Below are 17,559 nucleotides of genomic sequence, written 5' to 3' on the forward strand. Positions count from 1 at the left end.
CCCTGTTGCACTGTTGAGATCTGATCCACTCTTAGAACAAGCACAGATAGAAGTGACTTGATATGTACAAAAGGTCAGTTTCTACCCAAGCCAGCATCATCATCACTAAAGGCAATTAGGTTTTTCTTCAATGACACAATGAATGATGAAAGAAAACTAATAGACATACTGACTTCCCATGAATCAAGGGGAATATTCATGTTTGAAAAAATAGCACACAGTATAATTTAGTTCATTTTAATTGAAATTGGCTGAACACAAAGGAAACATGATATGAATGGTTTAAGTCATTTTGTGCATTCAAATTAAGAGTATTTAGAACATTTCAGAACAATCTCTCAGAGAAAAACATGATTTCATGATAAAAATAATACAAATGTCTGGTGACATTTTACATGTATTCGCAATCCCTCTTTCTTCCCCTTTTACAAGTCTAACACTTCAGGCCATATACATAATGCAAAAGAAGAAAAATAAAACTAGTCACATTGACATGTCAGATTTTATTACACTTTTTAAAACTGTACAAAGAGCACATGTGCATGAGTTAAAAAACACAAGGGAAATGTAGGGTGTTAAAAAAGAAATACAAAATAAATCTGAGACATGAAACAAAAAAATTCCATTCTGTGAACTGAAATAAAAAGGTATCTTGCTTACTAAAAAGGTGTTACTTCAATATATTAAGTCTTTTGATTAGGAATACAGCGTAAGACTTTCTTCACCTATTCGTTAACACATCAGACTCAGTCTCACTGAAGAGAGGATGAATCACGACATTACCTTACCAGCCACAGGCAGGCGACTAAATGTGCATGGATATGGTACAATGTCTGTGAGGTATTACAATAAATAAATCTTTATTAGCTGTTCAATAAAGCCAGCAGTGGACATCATCATTTCAACTTTACTGTCAACAGGGAGACTCCACTGCCGGCCTCTTTTTGCCTCGATGACTTTCTGTGAGGGTTTTTCACACTTAGAAAAAGAGAGAAGACAAAAGTATTTAAGAAACAGCATTAAAAGGCAAAATGCTACGGTCACCTTACATGTACATAAAAGTCTGTGTGCTAAAGAGGGGTTGTGACAGACACACGAAAGACCATGGGTGTGGTCACACTAGAATTCATGTTAAAATATTTCAGAAAAGGCTCAACTACCAGCATGCCCACAGTTTTGCTTCGTGTCTGCCTGACTGTGGTGGAGAGATGCGGCTGAGGTGTGCTAGGGGCTGAGCAGGCAGGCACTGGGGCTCCATGAGCCGTGACCTTGGCTGCCTCTCCCACCCAGTCAGCCTCTATCCCAGCTTCCCAATGACTCACAATCTGGCAGCTTTTTCCTTCTGTGGTTAAACTGTCAGGCAGATTTGCTGCTACTACAATTTACTTCATTTGCCTTCTATTTATGAGGTTGAAATGATTTTCTTTGATGACTTAAAGGGATTTCACAATGTGGTCCACTTTGGAGCCCATTAAGCATGACTGCTTTGGATGTACAGCAGCTTTCATCTCAGAGGCTCCAAAATCCTTGAGAAATATCCCAGCGAGGGGCCGCAGTGGACCTGGTACCAGACAGTGTGGGCCTGAGCCCCAGCGCTGCCACGTCTAGATGTGCAACCTTGGATAAGTGACCCATTCTATGTCTCTGCTGCTTCAAATGTAAAATGGAGGTGATAACAGCACCTGCATCTCACAGGACTGCTGTCCTCTTAACATAGATTAGTACATGTCATTAAAACAATGACATGTAACTGGCATGTAGCCATTCTGGCTAAGTAAACTAACATAAATTCATCTCTATTCTTTAGAAATTTAGAAATCTGAGGTATTTTTCAAACCTTATAAATGTATACCTATATAAAAAATGTTTAGACACTTGGCATTAATAAAATGTGACTGATACATTCATGCAAGTAAGACAAATCTGGCTATCCTTACACTCTTATTCTTTGAATTCTACTTTGACTCTACTCAAAGGAAATCTCCATACTTAACTACTTTCTTGTTACGGTTTCATTTCAAACACTTACTTTAACAAAAGTAGTACTCATAGTTCTAAAAGGGGTTTCTCACTGTCCTGTTTTTCTTCAGCTTCTTCAGATCCTACATGGTGGAGAAGGGGACAAAGAAAAAGTATTTCATTCCATAGGCATATTAATTCCAGTAAGTTTTCATTTTTAATTCTTTCCTAAATTGAACATTCAGACAATGCAAATATAATAAGGTAGTCCACTCTGACCACTCCTTCTCTGCCCATTAGTAACCTGTCTTTTGTCAAACAAAGCAGCTACACAGTGGAACACCATGAAAATGTTTTGTTCTTGTTCACCTTCCTCACTCAAGGAAACGGTAATGCTCCAGGGTACCACTAGGTGGTGGTAAATGATAAAGGTGAAATGCAGATGGATCCCAGAACTAGACAGCTTGATGAGGCACGCTTGAAGCCGTGTTCCTCGTATCACTACTATTCTATGTTCTGAACTCTAGTTAAGAAAATACATTAGTACTGAGAACCTGTATTAGTCTTAGAAAAAGAAGTACAGATGCATGAACTCTAATATGAATTTCCTTTTTTCAAAGAGTAAAGTCCTATGACACAAAACATCTCAGTGAAATAATCCTTATGAGGTAATAAACAATTTAATACTAAATTCTAGTTTTTACTGTTTTAGAAACAGATTTTCTACTAATCCATATCTGTATTTCATCTGGCTCCATGTTTCTGTGTTGTACGCTGCTTTCAGATCCAACACCAATAGTCCGGAATCTCAAGTTACTTGGAGTTCCTGCAGGATACTGATATTTCACATTTCTGTACCTTCAATCATTCACGGCTCTTTCTGTCTGGAATCTGTTTTATCACTGTGTGTGTGTGTGTGTGTGTGTGCGCGCGTGCACGCACACGCGCATGTGTGTTAAAATATTAACTAGGCCTAATGTAGGGAATACAATGATGTAGTCTCTAACTCAAGTTTACAACCCAGTAGTAGAAACAGACCAGGTCAGTGCTGAAGGCAGTACAGACAACACAAGATGACAAGGCTGTGGAAGAGGTTCCAAAGAACATGCTGAGGATGTTCTAAGACTGCCGGGAGTGATGGGAAGGGTAGGCATGGCTGGGAAGAACGTGTGAACATGTGAGCAGACACTAGGATTGCAGAGGAGATCATGTTCAGAATGGAAACAGCAAGGTGGACAATGGCTGGAGGGCTCTAGAGCACAGCATTTTTAGAAGAGCTATGAACAGCACACCAGAAGGCAGTCACAAGGTGAGAAGCTAGACAACTGGTGACAGTGCCCACAGGGGCACTTCCAGCCAGGCTAAGATCTACTGATTTCTTTATCCTTTATGCTACTGAAAGCTTCGGAGCAGGGGACTGGCATGACCAAGTCTATATTTTCATAAACACCTACGCTGTTGTGCAGTCATCATCACCATTCTGAGAATTTGACTTCTCTAAGTATCTCATCTAAGTGAAATCATACAACAGTCCTTTTGTGTCTGGCTTATTTTACTTAGCATAATGTGTTCACAGTTCATACATGTTACAGTATGTGTCAGAATTCTATTATTTTCTTTCTTTTTTTTTTTAATAGAGACAAGGTCTCCCTATGTTGCCCAGGCTGGTCTTGAGCTCCTGGGCTCAAGCGATCCTCCTACCTTGGCCTCCCAAAGTGCTGGGATTATAGGCATAAGCCACTGTGCCCAGCTTTCCATTCCTTTTTAATGCAGAATAATATTCCATTGGATGTACATACATGTTGTTTATCCACTCATCTGCTGACAGCTGTTTGATTTGTTTCCACCATTTAGCTACTGTGAATAATGCTGCTATGAATATGGGTATACACATATCTGCCGTCGTCTCTGCTTTCATTTCCTTTGGGTACATACCCAGGGGTAGAAGTGTTGAATCATATGGTAACATATCATAAACAGCGTAGGTGTTTATGAAAATATAGACTTGGTCATGCCAGTCCCCTGCTCCGAAGCTTTCAGTAGCATAAAGGATAAAGAAATCAGTAGATCTTAGCCTGGCTGGAAGTGCCCCTGTGGGCACTGTCACCAGTTGTCTAGCTTCTCACCTTGTGACTGCCTTCTGGTGTGCTGTTCATAGCTCTTCTAAAAATGCTGTGCTCTAGAGCCCTCCAGCCATTGTCCACCTTGCTGTTTCCATTCTGAACATGATCTCCTCTGCAATCCTAGTGTCTGCTCACATGTTCACACGTTCTTCCCAGCCATGCCTACCCTTCCCATCACTCCCGGCAGTCTTAGAACATCCTCAGCATGTTCTTTTTCGGAACATGTTTAATCTTTTACGGAAACACCATACTGTTTTCTACTGGGGCTATACCATTTTACATTCTCACCCGTAATGCACACGGGGTCCAATTTCTCCATATCCTCACCAATACTTATTTTCTGTCTTTTTGTTTGGTTTTGCTTTTTGTAACAGTCATCCTAATGGGTATGAAGCGGTATCTTGTTGTGGTTCTGATTTGCATTTTCCTAATGATTAGTCATGTTAAGCATCTTTTATGTGCTTACTGGCCATTTGTTTATCTTCTTTGGAGAAATGTCTATCAACACTTTGCACATTTTTTAATCAGGTTATTTTTGTTGTTGACTGTGATTGTTATTTTTAAGAGAGCACTCTGGTTGCTGGTTAGTGAAAGACAAAACTGGAGGCAGGGAGACAAAGGCTGTTGCAGAAACTGCAGAAAGTAATGCTGAAATGATGTTGGATCTGATAAGAAGTGGCAGGATTTGAATGAGAAAATGGAGGTAGAAATAAGGGAGAGAGGATGGAAACAGCTTTGTGAATGATGAGATGTGAGCCATAAGAATGGGGTGGAGCCAACAGTGAGGCTCTGGTGTTTGATCTGGGCAACTGGGTGGACAGTGCTGCTATTCTCAGACATGGGAGTCCTAGGGGGAGGTTGGTTTGGTGATGAACTGCAATAAAGAGAGCACTGAGACCCTTCCCCTTGTCTGTGTGTCTTCCAAGATACATATCACAAACCATGGTGTCTAATCACTCCTCCATGACATTTATTTTTACAACTCTGTGTCTTACCACTGGTCTCATGTGTCTCACCTATTTTCATATCCCTAATGCCTGGCATGTTAGATGTTAGCTAAGTATATTGAGAAATAGAGGGGGTAGGGAGAGGGAGGAAGAGCAGAGCCTTTGAATGAGAGATACAAGCACAAATAATAATCGAGTTTTTTACCTGCTTCAGATTCAGGAGGGGAATAAAACTGACCATCAGAAAGACCACCAGGTATAAGTGCTGCCCTCTCTGAAGCATCCTGAACTATCAGGAGTCCTGGAAGAGAAGAAATTCAGATGTTGGGAATGAGGTCACCTTTCTGGTAGCTTTTTGGCAAGATTAAGTAAAATAAAATGGTATTATTATTACAATGAAATACCTTTAGAAAAAGAGGTACTTTAAAAATGTTTCAACCAAACAGTAAGTTTCATTAACAAATGACAAACAATACTGTAAAGACAGATAACTAAGCAGTTTAAATAAGTGCCTCATGAGGCTGGGCATGGTGCCTCACACCTGTCATCACAGCACTCTGGGAGGCCAAGGATGGAGGATCGCTTGAGCCCAGGAGTTTGAGACCAGCCTGTCTCTATAAAAAATTTAAAAATTAGCTGAGTGTGGTAGCACATGCCTGTAGTCCCAGCTACTGGGGAGGCTAAGGTGGGAGGATTGCTTGAGCCCAGTAAGCCGAGGCTGCAGTGAACCATGATTGTGCCACTGAACTTCACAAAGTGAGACCCCGTCTCAGAATAAATAACTCAGTATTTACATCTTTCCCTTGTGAGTACCTGCCTTCCTATAAAAAAGCACAATATCAAAACCAAAACACAGAGTAAAATAAAAAACATGGTCAGCTCCTACAAATGGTCTGCTGCCTACATCTGGTTAGAGAGATGCCAAATGTAAAGTGCAATACAGGGATGGCCGTTTATAAATATATAAAGAACAATCAAGATGGCAAATATTTATGCAACAAGAATGTTTCAAAAGAAAAAAGTGTCTTAAAAAAGCAAAGAAAAGGTAAGAAAGCAGGACGTGGACAGCTGAGGAACACTAACACATGCAAGGCCATCAACACTTAAGTTCTTTTGACTGAAAGCTGAGTTAACCTTAGGATAAAGTAGGAGGAAGCATCAGGCCAAATAGCAGATACCAGGTATGTGTGTCATACATGCTACTGACAATGAAAATAAGTGCTATTTTTAAAATTTTTCATTAATTGTGTGTTCTGCTTTATTAGTCACTTTGAATGTGGTTTAATCCCATAACCATTCAAGCCTCAGTCATAGTAATAGTTGATATGTTTTCAACAAAGTTCAGTTTTATATTTATATACAATTAAAAAAGACTTTCATTAGCTTTACTTATAACTTCACCAAAATACACTTTCACAAAGGAATAGAGGGCATAGGATAGAAGGTACAACTCGGTCTGATTAATGGGTTTTTAAAATCTACTCTTGAATTATAATTCTTTTCTTATATATTTCTTCTATGTAAATGGGATTTTCCAAAATAAAACCACTTGCAAGATTATTTTGCATCCTGCTGTTTTTTGAAGTTATAATCATGCTTAACTTTCTATAAGATACTTTTTTTTTCTATGAAGCAGGGCAAATTGAGCCAGATGACCAGCAGAGGCATAAAAACAGCATGTCTTGAAACTGCATGGGTGTCTGAAATGAGCTTTGATCGTTTCACCTTTAAGATGGGTGGGTGGGGCATGTGGGCTTCCATTAAGGACATTATGTGGAGAAGAATTTCAGCTTGGTAATTTACCATAAAGCTTAATCAATCATTTGGCCTTCCTAGTGAATATTCTGGGATACTGAAAGCCATGATGAGATTATAGCAGCTTTGGCAGGATTCATGAGTACATCTTGTTAGCTATGACTCAGCTACTCAGAGGATGGTGAAGGGCTGAGCATCGCTCTCGCTTGCTGTCATCCTCCTGTGAATAATCTTCATCCTAAACCTACCAATGGCCCCCAGCCCTAGGCATTTAACTGTTCTAACAGCAGCCCATCTGAAGCCACCAACTGCTGTATGGATCACAATGGGAGACTTTCGAGAATCACTGGCTTGTATTTAGAATAGTTGCTTCCACTCACTTAAAATTGGTTTTATTTTCTCTGCCCCTAAACAGCACAGTTCTGTTTATATGCACAAAATGCTTAGTGTCCTGCCTATTGCTAATAGGGAGAAAAGAACAAGCTGTCTGGGGAGAAAGAAGTGCTGGCTATTTTTTGTTATTGCTTGAATGCCCTTTTCACCAGTGTTCACATTTTCTTCCAGGGGAAGCCTGGCCTGATAGCTGGAGACAGGAGCTGCTTTCTGTTACTTACCCTTTCATCCACCCAACCCTTCTCTCAATTTCTGCTGTAGCCACTACAGAATAAAGACCCCACCACTGCCTAACTCTACCCATTTGCAGCCCCATTCACACCAAGACACCACATCTCTTCCTCCTGGCTTGGTACCCAGTCCGCCTCAGGAGGCTGGCTTTGAGAGGAACTTACTGTTTTCTTCTTCTGCTTCTTGAGGTAACACTTTGAAATCCAGGAACCACGTCTCAATCCAGGCAAGGATGAATGAAATGATGGGCAGCACATAGCCAAAAGCCCCTTGAGAGAAAAGCTGGAAGAAAAGATATGACCAGGAAAGGGAAATGCAGTTACCACAAACTCACACCAAACAACGAGGCTTCATCACTGAAGATGGTAACTGTACAGAAAAAGTGGTAGGCCATACCTTTGAAAGGATCACTTTTGCTAGTAAAAAGGCACTGGTCACTGCCGTTGTCAACTGCAAGACACATAATACAGCCCTGTTCACATTAGGCATCTCACACTGTGAAGGCACCTCCCTCTTCACAAAAGACCTGTCTGAGCCAGGAGCAGGCAATGCCTGAAAAACCTGTGCCTAGCCTGGCTCCTTCCCATATCACTCAGTCTCTATCCCCTAGACCCACACTGGGGCAAAACGGGCTTCTACATGTGACACAATCCCTAAATGACTGTGTGTGGTTTCTTCTCCCACATTTCAGCAGGCTGGTGTGCTAGGTGACTAAGTTTTATCCACCAGAAGGTACAATTCCAAAGCCTCTACAAGCACATGAAGAGACCGGTAAAGTGCACAGGTAGGGCTCTCGCCAAGGGTTGTGAAGTCCAGAGATACCATAATACCTGAGCCTTGTCACTGTTCCTTCAACTAATATTTTTAGAATGGTGAAACCTGACCAAAATGAATACCAATAGTAGCTTGACTGACAGAAGGGCGGACAGGGAACACCAAGTATCTTGCTCAGTAAGTATTAACAAAGTTGCAGACACACACACACACACACATATACACACACACACACACAGCTGCTTGGGAGAGGAGGCGGTTTAGCATTTTATATTCTGACACTAATTAACTTTACAGGCTCACACTAAACTCTTTAGATACCAGCTGACTTCTCCTCCTTCCAGCTTCTAGACTCTTCTCTGCAAATGTTTTTTAAAACAAGAATCAGAAGCAATAAAATGATTTGCTAAATTAGACTTATTCAGATAATCTGAAAGCAGATATTGAAGATACTGTCTTACAGCTCTCACTGAGTATCTATATGTCAAACACTTTTCTAAAACAAACATTGAGAGGGATGGTCTGACAAATACTAGCATACATATGGGGACTCAGGAATACAACATCCCAAAGGGATCTGTTGTAGAAAATGTAGAAAAATGGGAGGGTACAATCATCAAAAGCTATGATGATATCAGCAAAAGAGTATTCAGGAAAGGAAGTCAAGTCTGGCCAAGACTGTCAGCCTATATCCATGAAATGAGAGCTTCCGGATTAACAGATGGTCTGACCACTGCCCCGTGATTCTGAGAATGCTCAGAAGAGATGGCCCAGACAGACATCGCCCCCTAGTGGACTCAGGAGGGCAGCACAAGTCCTATTCCCAGCTGGAGAAACCCAGGCCTGGGCCACCCAGACCTGAGGTCTCACCCTCTAATCGCAGAACTGCAGGTTATTTCTGAGCAGTTCTCTCTAGTCTGAGGAGCTCCACATTTTCTTCCCACAGAACTGACTTATTAAAGCTTTACAAAAGGCAAATATTCAGACATCTGTCAGGCAGAATTGCTAGTAATTCTATCAATCTCTAAATATTTATTAAGAATACCAAAGCTCTCTGTGCTAGATGCCAGGAAACAGAGGAGTAAAAAAGTCCTTGTCCTTGAGAAGTCCAAGGCAACAACAGAAAGACTGAGAGCTTTTCCCTCCAAGATGGGGGGTTGTGGGGAAGAAAGGAGGGGGTAAGGCAATTACCTAAATAAGTACGGACCATGTCATGAAAACAATCACTAAGCAGTTTCAACCAAGTAAGACATTTTCGAAATACCTCTGTAACAGAAGTACTACTCCCATCTCTCATTTGCAAAATGAGGTAGAGGGCGGCTTGGTGCTTGGCCAATAATCATTACTGGACTTCTAGATTCCTCATTTGGCTCAGCACCAAGAGACAAATCTAGTTACTCATTAACATTGGAAAGAAGCCCTGGTGTATTAAACCTACTTAAGTATGGAGGAAATGGGACTCAGGAAAGCTAGTGGGATTCCACCTGCATTAGAATTGTATCTTCTCCCAGCCCAGGCCTGTTGAGAGCAGGACTTGGCCACCAGCACTGGAGGAGATGACCCACTCATGCAGGGCATACTCACCGCTATTGCCCACCAATGGCGCAGTCTGCACACAGCATATGCAAGTATTAACACTTTAAATCGAAAAACTGCCAGAAGCTGAGAGCAAGAAAAGAAAGAGATGTTTTAAAAAATATACACAAAAATGACATAGCTTTATGAAGAACTCACCAGACTGTCTTCATTATTGTGATTTAGCTGGAGACTACCAGGGACTGGCACTGGTCTGTAGACCAGTATTTGGGAATCTCTGCTCTACAACTTACTGTAATAGCAAATTAGGTCTCACATTAATCTCCCATCATGAAAGAAGAAACAAGGCAAGAAAAAAAAAGATGGCATTTTCATCATCTTATTATATAAACAGGTGAATTTTCCTTTCAGTGACTAGATATGTCAATGGGTTCTATTTCAGCCATTTGAAAGAATAAAGGCTCTCCAACAAGAAAATAGGAATGGCTCCTTCTGTTGCCCTCCCTTATTTATCATTAATCTTTTATTTCCTTGAGATGATGAGACAATTCCTTAGAGAATGATGAATGCGTGGGGAATTAAAAGAAAAGGAAAATATGGTCAGTGTTCAAAAGAGGAAAAAATGGCATAGAATTTGAAGTCTATTTAGAGGAAATCTGCTTTTTGGGTCAGTTTTATCACATCTGAAATGAAACATAAAAAATACTTACAAATATATCAAAATACGAAGAATAGTAGTCATACTGCATCACCTCCTTCTCTAATGTGTTCTCAATGCCTCCATTCACCTAGAGAGGAGAGTAAGAAGCAAAAACAAGGAAAGGTTTATGTGTGGAAATAAAACAAGGGTAAGATTTCCTATTCAACTTTCCTGCCTATCTTCTCAGAACCCAGAAATGCTAAAGTACAGAAGAAAAGAACTCTCGTAATTTTAATAGAAAAGGGCTGGATAGCACTCTCCAATTCCTCAATTCTGAATTCATTCATTCAACAGATATAAATGTATAGTGAAAAATAATGGCTTCTGTAGTTCATATTTGGGAGAATTAAAATGTTAAGAAAATTATTTTTTCCCTTCTAAGATAAAGTCTTCCATCATACAAAAGTATATTTGTAAAGAAGGCAATTCACCTTTATCCAGGACTACCTTACTTTCTGATCACGCTCCACAGTCTTAGGTCTTGGAAGGCCAAGACTCCCCCATCCGGGCAAACATCAATGATGACCATTAGCATGACACAGGATAGAAGTGTAAACATTCTCCGTGGTTTCTCATTTTTATTTCTCCTGGCATTTAAAGATTCTGCACTTTTATCAATTTAAGTATATTTTTAACATGAATAGATAATGAAATAAGGACAGTACTAGACTCAAACCTGATACAACTTTCTGTCCTCTCCCAATTCTACTGTCAAAATAAATCTTACATTATCGGGTTCAAAATCTGACAAATTAAACTATGGAGTTAAAAAAATCAAGTAAGGGGACATGTGTCGGCAGCACCCAAGCAGGGTAACTGTCAGAGCCCCTGGATTAGCCTGATCAGAGGGAGCAAACAAATGCAGAGGGTTTGAAAAAGGACCAACGGAAGGACAGTCAACCAGAGACCTGGATAAGAGGGAAAACATTAAGGAACACCTTTGCCAGGTTCAAATTCGAATGAAAGTTGCCATAGGGAAGGGTATTCTTAGCTTAGATACCATTTCACATATTTGTATGCAAAAATGAAAGCATACCACAAATACTATCCTGTGCCCTAAAATCCCTTAAGGAGGTCTACATTTCTTTGTAATTAGCATGGATCCTTTGTAGACATGCTTGGATATAGACCTCTACAAATGAATAGAATTGAAAACCTGGGAGGAAGGAGGAATAATGATTGAAAGACACCCAACCATTTAGTCTCATTACTGTCTCTCCAGACTAAGGAAACTTGTCAATATCCAGAATATTATAAGAATGATTATTCCAAGCGGCCTACAGCAAACAGGGGTTCTCTATCACATAGAGACCTTCCCTTGCTATTCCTGGGAAAACAGGAATCAACGCAGCCCATAGAGTTTTGCAATAAATAGCCCATAGCTTTTCTCTGGCATCTGCATACTTTAAAATGCTCTGATTTGGAGTTGCCTTTAAACAGACATTATCTAAAATTTATATCTCTAACTTATACTCTAAATCCTCATTTCAAAATTTTTGTCTCTACCTCAAGATGTCTTAAATAAACTGACTATCTTTAGTTTCACACAAAATCCCTTTCCAGTCAGTTCTGGTACTACTCTTCTAGGTTTCATCACTGGAAACTTAAGAGTCATCTTTGCATACTGGGGATGATAAAATCGGCCTATCAAGTCTTCTCATACTCCTTCCTTTAGTGACTCTCAGGTTAGTTCTTTCCTTCCTATTCCCACCACTTTCCATGACATTCCTGCAACAGCTTCTGAATTCATGTTCTTACTGCCAATCTGTCCCACCTGCACACCACTGCCACAATGATCTTTATCCATTCACCAAATATTTGCTGAGCATCTATTATGCACCAGGCACTGTTCTAAATATAGGAAATACTTCAGTAAACAAAATAATCTGTCTTCACGGAGATTATACTCTGGCAGGGTGAGAGAGATAGCAAATAAGAAAACAAATGCTACACAGACAACAGAAGCAGGACAGTGTGACAGAATAATGAAGACATTTAAACTGACACTAGCAAGATAAGAAGTTGAATTCTACAAAAAGATAAAGGAAATTAATCATTTCATATAGAAGAAACAACTAGTAGAAGGGTCCCAAGATAGGAGCTTATTCCTTTCTGAGAACAGAAAAAGGCAAGTGTGCTCATCTACCGTGAGCCAGGAACAGAGGGTGGGGAGGAAGTCTGAGAGGCTTCTGGGGGCTCTGCAAGCCAAAGTACGACATTTGGATTTTATTCTAAACGCTGTGGCCTGCCAGTGAAGAGCTGTAACAGAAAGTGACATGATCTGACTTTTGTTTTTCACAGGTTACCCTGGCTACTGTGAGAAGAATGGATTGCAGGGTGAGAGGAAGCAGGCGACCAGCCAGGAGTGCAGTTTGGATGAGTGATAATGTGGCTTGGTTGAAGCTGGAAACAGTGGAAAAGAAGAGAAACAGTGGAAAAGAAGAGAAGTGGTCACCACATTTTGAATATATTTTAGAGGCAGCTTTGACAGGACTTACTTTTAGACTGGATATGAAACATGAAAAATACAAAACAAACAAGCAAATCAAAAATGTGTTTTCATGTTTGGCCTAAGTCTCTGCATTTTCTTACTGATGAAGAAGGGGGAAAGCAGGTGTGTGTATGCATTGGGGGAAGCATGTTAAGTCAGACATCTAACTGGACAGGTCAAGGAGGCTGTGATGTAGACTGTGAGTCACTGATTTCTGGAAAATCTCAAAATCATGTTGTCCAATCTGCTCCAGAATCTGTAACAGCTCACCATTGCAGTAAATCCAAATCCTTCGATATACCTTTTAATAACTTGAATAATCTAGCACCAGCCTACCTATTCAATTTCATTTCCAATAGGCACCTTACTTTCTAGCCAAGCTAGTATTTTCTCAGCCTCTGTCCCTGTTCCCTCCAAATACAAGCAATTGAGCATGCACTCCCCACACATAAGCACACACTCCTGCCTCAGTACTTCCATGCACCGTGATCTCTAAACCCTCTCCCCAAGCTCCCACACTGAAGGATCATCCTTCCCAGATCATCCTCCCATCTTAACTGCCACCTATCCTTCCAAATCCAATTCACAGTCCATCTCTTCCATTTACTCCCTCAAACAGTCCAAGCCACTGATCTCCCTCATCTGAATTTCTATTATACTTGGTCATCACAATTTATAGAGCATAGTAGGAATGAAGTAATAGAATCAGAATTAGCAGGGTAATAAGTATCTGAAACTTACATGTAACAATAGTGAGAAAACAGTAACCAGCATTTTTTTCCTCTTTCTTGGTTAAATTTATTTTAGTTATAAATAAATTACATAAACTATAATCATGCAGACTTTTGTATCTTCAAAGGGGCTGCTGTATACATCTTTCCATTTGATCTTCACATGGACCCATGAGGGAGGCAAGACCAGTATTAGTTTATTAAATTGATCAAAAGGCCCAGAGAACTTATTAAACAGCTTGCTCAAGGCCAAAGACCTGGTCACGACAGCTCTAAGTCCAATTAGGAGTGTTATGACATTTTCTAGTACGCCAGTTAGAAAATAGTAACAAAAAAGTCACTAAGCACTGATAAAGGCTTTTTTTGAACCATAGTCTCAATCAAGTATCAAAAGCTAAAAAGAAAACCAAATTCCTTTCGACTGTCACTACTTTGATCCCTGTTGACACTGTCTACAGAGTCTAGGAAAGAGTCTGCAGAGGGAAAAGAGTCCTCAGGGAACGCAAGCCATAATTAATTCCAGATCCAACTTGGGAAATCAGTCTACTCAAAGGTGGACCACGAGGCCTTGGATAGAATCAAAACCATCCTTTTGACTGACTGAAAAGAGATCAGCAGCCCTAAGATCTTCTAGAAGGAAAATGAACTAAGGTGGTGTTAGGCTTCTCTGGCTCACCCGAGCCCTGCATTTGAGGCTGGGATGGTGCTAGTCAGGTCTCTGTGGTAAGGAGGGAAGGTGGCGAAGGTGGAAGTTATACATGAAGGCAAAGTAGTTTGGTTATTGTTATAATTGCAAAGAACAGCTGGTTCCCCATATTCTAAAGGCCTAAGCACCCTTTATGACATTTTCTTTCTTCTTTTAAAGACTACATCGCAAGGTAGTATATGTGCCATATTTACTCAGCTAAACTCTAAATCCCATATAGTTTTTTTTGGTAGAGCTTGCAACACCTGAATTAGAAGGCTGTTCTCTGGCATTTGGTAAATGTAAAGACAAGTTTAAAACAATGGATTTGAATGATTAGAGTTACAGAGAGACAACAAAGCAAAATGAATGGTACGGCGTGTAGTGAAAACGCCAGGTCAAGACTGACAATTCAAAACAAGTAGAACTAGAAATTGGGCATCGAAAAACAATCATACTAAAAAAAGTCCTGATGTTCTTGCTTGAAGATCATATACCCTTTTCCAATCTTTTAATTTTACAGCTGGGGAAACTAGTAGTTGGTGGAAAAGTGAGGATAAAAACACATTTCTAAATTGCTAGGCCTGGTGATTTTTCATTTATAACATGTTGCATGCAGATGTAAACAGATAACTTGTCTGTGAACAAGAACAGGGGGGCAGCCTACTTCATTACCACTTCCCTGGAGAAAACAGAAAGGAGAGAAATGAGAAGTGTGATCCCATGAACCCCACCACAGTTCTGCCCCATGACTTTCCTCATTTAAAGGCACACAGTGATATAAGCAGCCAAAGCAATGAATGCCTGGACTTGCTGTTGACGTTAAAATAAATTTAAAGTGTGCCCCCTTAAAACTATTGCTGTGTTTCCTGTTAAAAGATGCATTTCTGGCCAGGTGCGATGGTTCGCACCTATAATCCCAGCACTTTGGGAGGGCAAGGCAGGCGGATCATGAAGTCAGGAGATAGAGAACAGTGTGGCCAACATGGTGAAACCCTGTCTCTACTAAAAATACAAAAAAAATTAGCAAGGCGTGATGGTGTGCGCCCTGTAGTCCCAGCTACTCTGGAGGCTGAGGCAAGAGAATTGCTTGAACCCAGGAGGTGGCAGTTGCAGTGAGCCAAGATCGTGTCACTGCACTCCAGCCTGAGTGACAGAGCAAGACTCCGTCTCAAAAAAAAAAAAAAGATGCATTTCCTTTTCATCTCTCATTACATAGCTATAGTTTTGAAATCATATTACTCCTTTAAAATATACATTAATTAAAATATTTTCTTTAATGTACACATGTGGAACACATAGTAAAAAGAGACTCTAAATTACTATGTCATATCACTGGGCTGTCTGGTTATAAACAAAACTTAGGCATTCCCACAGTGCAAAATTAACAGAAGAAAAATCTGTAAACAGAAACTTAACAGTGGACTCATGTTCCATGTCACTGTGATTATGGGACAAATATTATTTTCTAATGTAACTGTCTGCTTTCATAATGAGTTTAGTTCCTCTATTAGGATTCATGATGAAATTAAATGAGATTCAGTGACCCTAATTATTAAGAGATTAGAGTTTAGAATTGAAATTATGCTATGAATTAGAATACTAATAAAAAATTAGATTAAGATGTTGCTTCTTGCTGTTAAAAGGCAAAATTTTAAACAATTTTCAAACAGGAATCTCAGCATCTTTTCATATCTTCTGTATTATAATAAATTCTCATAAAGCATCTAGTACTGTGCCTAGCAAAGGGTAACCCCCTAAAAATAAACAACAGGGAATAATTATTACTACCTAGGTCTTAGCAAACATTTCCTGGAAATAAATGAACTGCTGAAAATAGGAAAGCAGACACTTTTGGCTTGTGAGGAAAACCTTCTGGAGGAGATCACCTATTTGTTGGTAAGAAACGTAAACATCAGACCAAAGGCTTTGGGAAGAAAACACATATATTGGGTTAAATAAAAAATATTATTAAGATGAGTTTCATCTGTTTATTTTGATTTTTATTAATGTGGCAACTAGAGAATTTTAAATTACATATTTAATAGTTTGCATTATATTTCTTTGGACAGTACTGGTCTAAACAATTAGTTGGTAATACAGAATAACTGCATAAACCTCCAAATGCCTCCAGGACAACTTTTCTGATGAAATATAAATAAGTTATCTCTTTGCAAGAAAGTAAAGAACAAACATATGCAAAATCTTAAACCTGGGAACTAGAAAAGTACATGAAACATCTAAAACATATTCCAAAAGCATTCCACATTTTCTGGAGGAAGGATGGGTAAACTTTTTCTGAAAAAGACTAGAGAACAAATATTTTTGCCTTTGTGGGTCACAGGGTCTCTGTCACAACTATACAACTGCAACTACTCAGTGCAAAAGCCAGCCATAAACAATATGTAAACAGACAGGCCTGGCCACGTTCCAATAAAACTTTATTAAAACAGGCCTACTGAATTTGTCTTACAGCCTATAGTTTGTCAACTCCTGTTACAGAGCAAAATACCAGGAATTCAAATTTCAAAATCCCAGACAACATGAGTTTTAAACTGACCACATTTGCCTTAAACAATAATATTAAAGAACGAGAAAGGTCCAAATCAGCAGAAGAGCAATGGCTTCATTTGGAAAAAGATGGAAATTACTAAATGAAACAAATGATAAGAAAAACGAACAAAAAAACCCTGTTGTCTCTGGAAACACTTCTTAAAAAGTCATGAAAGAACCACCAACTTACATTTAACTCTATTATCCACAGTAACGTTACAAATAAGAGGTCAAAGGTGACAAACAAACAGAAAGTCCTCCTGACATCAGATATGCCTTTCTTTTCCCTTCCTTCATAGGACTCAATCCTGGCCATGAGTTGTGTGGGGTTGATGGAATGGACGTTGCGCAGAGAAGCATGGGAGCTCTGGCTCCCGGTGAGAGTGTTCTCCATGTCTTCTGGCAGGTGGTTCATCCTGGAGGAGGGTTACAGGAGCCTTTTTCCAACCTCACCATCCCTAAAGAGAAGACACCTTTGGGAAATAAAAAAGAGACACCATGTTAAATCCAAGCTGATCAAATATAACTGTGCACCCCTCTCCACTGTGCAACTATTTCTCTAACTGAACAACAGAGTACCTTGACTGATTTATGTTTTCATGAAGACATAAAGAGAAAGAGAAATGAGAAGCAACACATAAAGTTTTAGAGCAATACTACATAATAGCTGTTTTAGCAAAG

The 17,559-nt window shown here is 39.7% G+C and overlaps 1 protein-coding gene across 2 annotated transcripts in view; it reads right to left on the reverse strand.

The window, feature by feature from the left end:
* Nucleotides 1-221: 221 nt before the first annotated feature.
* STARD3NL (STARD3 N-terminal like) overlaps nucleotides 222-17,559 on the reverse strand; it is a 48,611-nt gene continuing 31,273 nt past the window's right edge. For both annotated transcript variants that reach the window (XM_003268956.4, XM_030797029.1), the window contains 8 exons: nucleotides 17,069-17,351; nucleotides 10,429-10,506; nucleotides 9,767-9,844; nucleotides 7,805-7,858; nucleotides 7,573-7,690; nucleotides 5,235-5,330; nucleotides 2,030-2,102; nucleotides 222-978 (listed from right to left, as the gene is read on the reverse strand). In XM_003268956.4, coding sequence (XP_003269004.1) covers nucleotides 2,047-2,102; nucleotides 5,235-5,330; nucleotides 7,573-7,690; nucleotides 7,805-7,858; nucleotides 9,767-9,844; nucleotides 10,429-10,506; nucleotides 17,069-17,293 — 705 coding nt within the window. In that variant the 5' untranslated portion in view covers nucleotides 17,294-17,351 and the 3' untranslated portion in view covers nucleotides 222-978; nucleotides 2,030-2,046. The remainder of the gene's footprint in view (nucleotides 979-2,029; nucleotides 2,103-5,234; nucleotides 5,331-7,572; nucleotides 7,691-7,804; nucleotides 7,859-9,766; nucleotides 9,845-10,428; nucleotides 10,507-17,068; nucleotides 17,352-17,559) is intronic.

Source organism: Nomascus leucogenys, chromosome 17 (assembly GCF_006542625.1).
Source record: "Nomascus leucogenys isolate Asia chromosome 17, Asia_NLE_v1, whole genome shotgun sequence".
In the NCBI taxonomy this organism is placed as follows: domain Eukaryota; kingdom Metazoa; phylum Chordata; class Mammalia; order Primates; family Hylobatidae; genus Nomascus; species Nomascus leucogenys.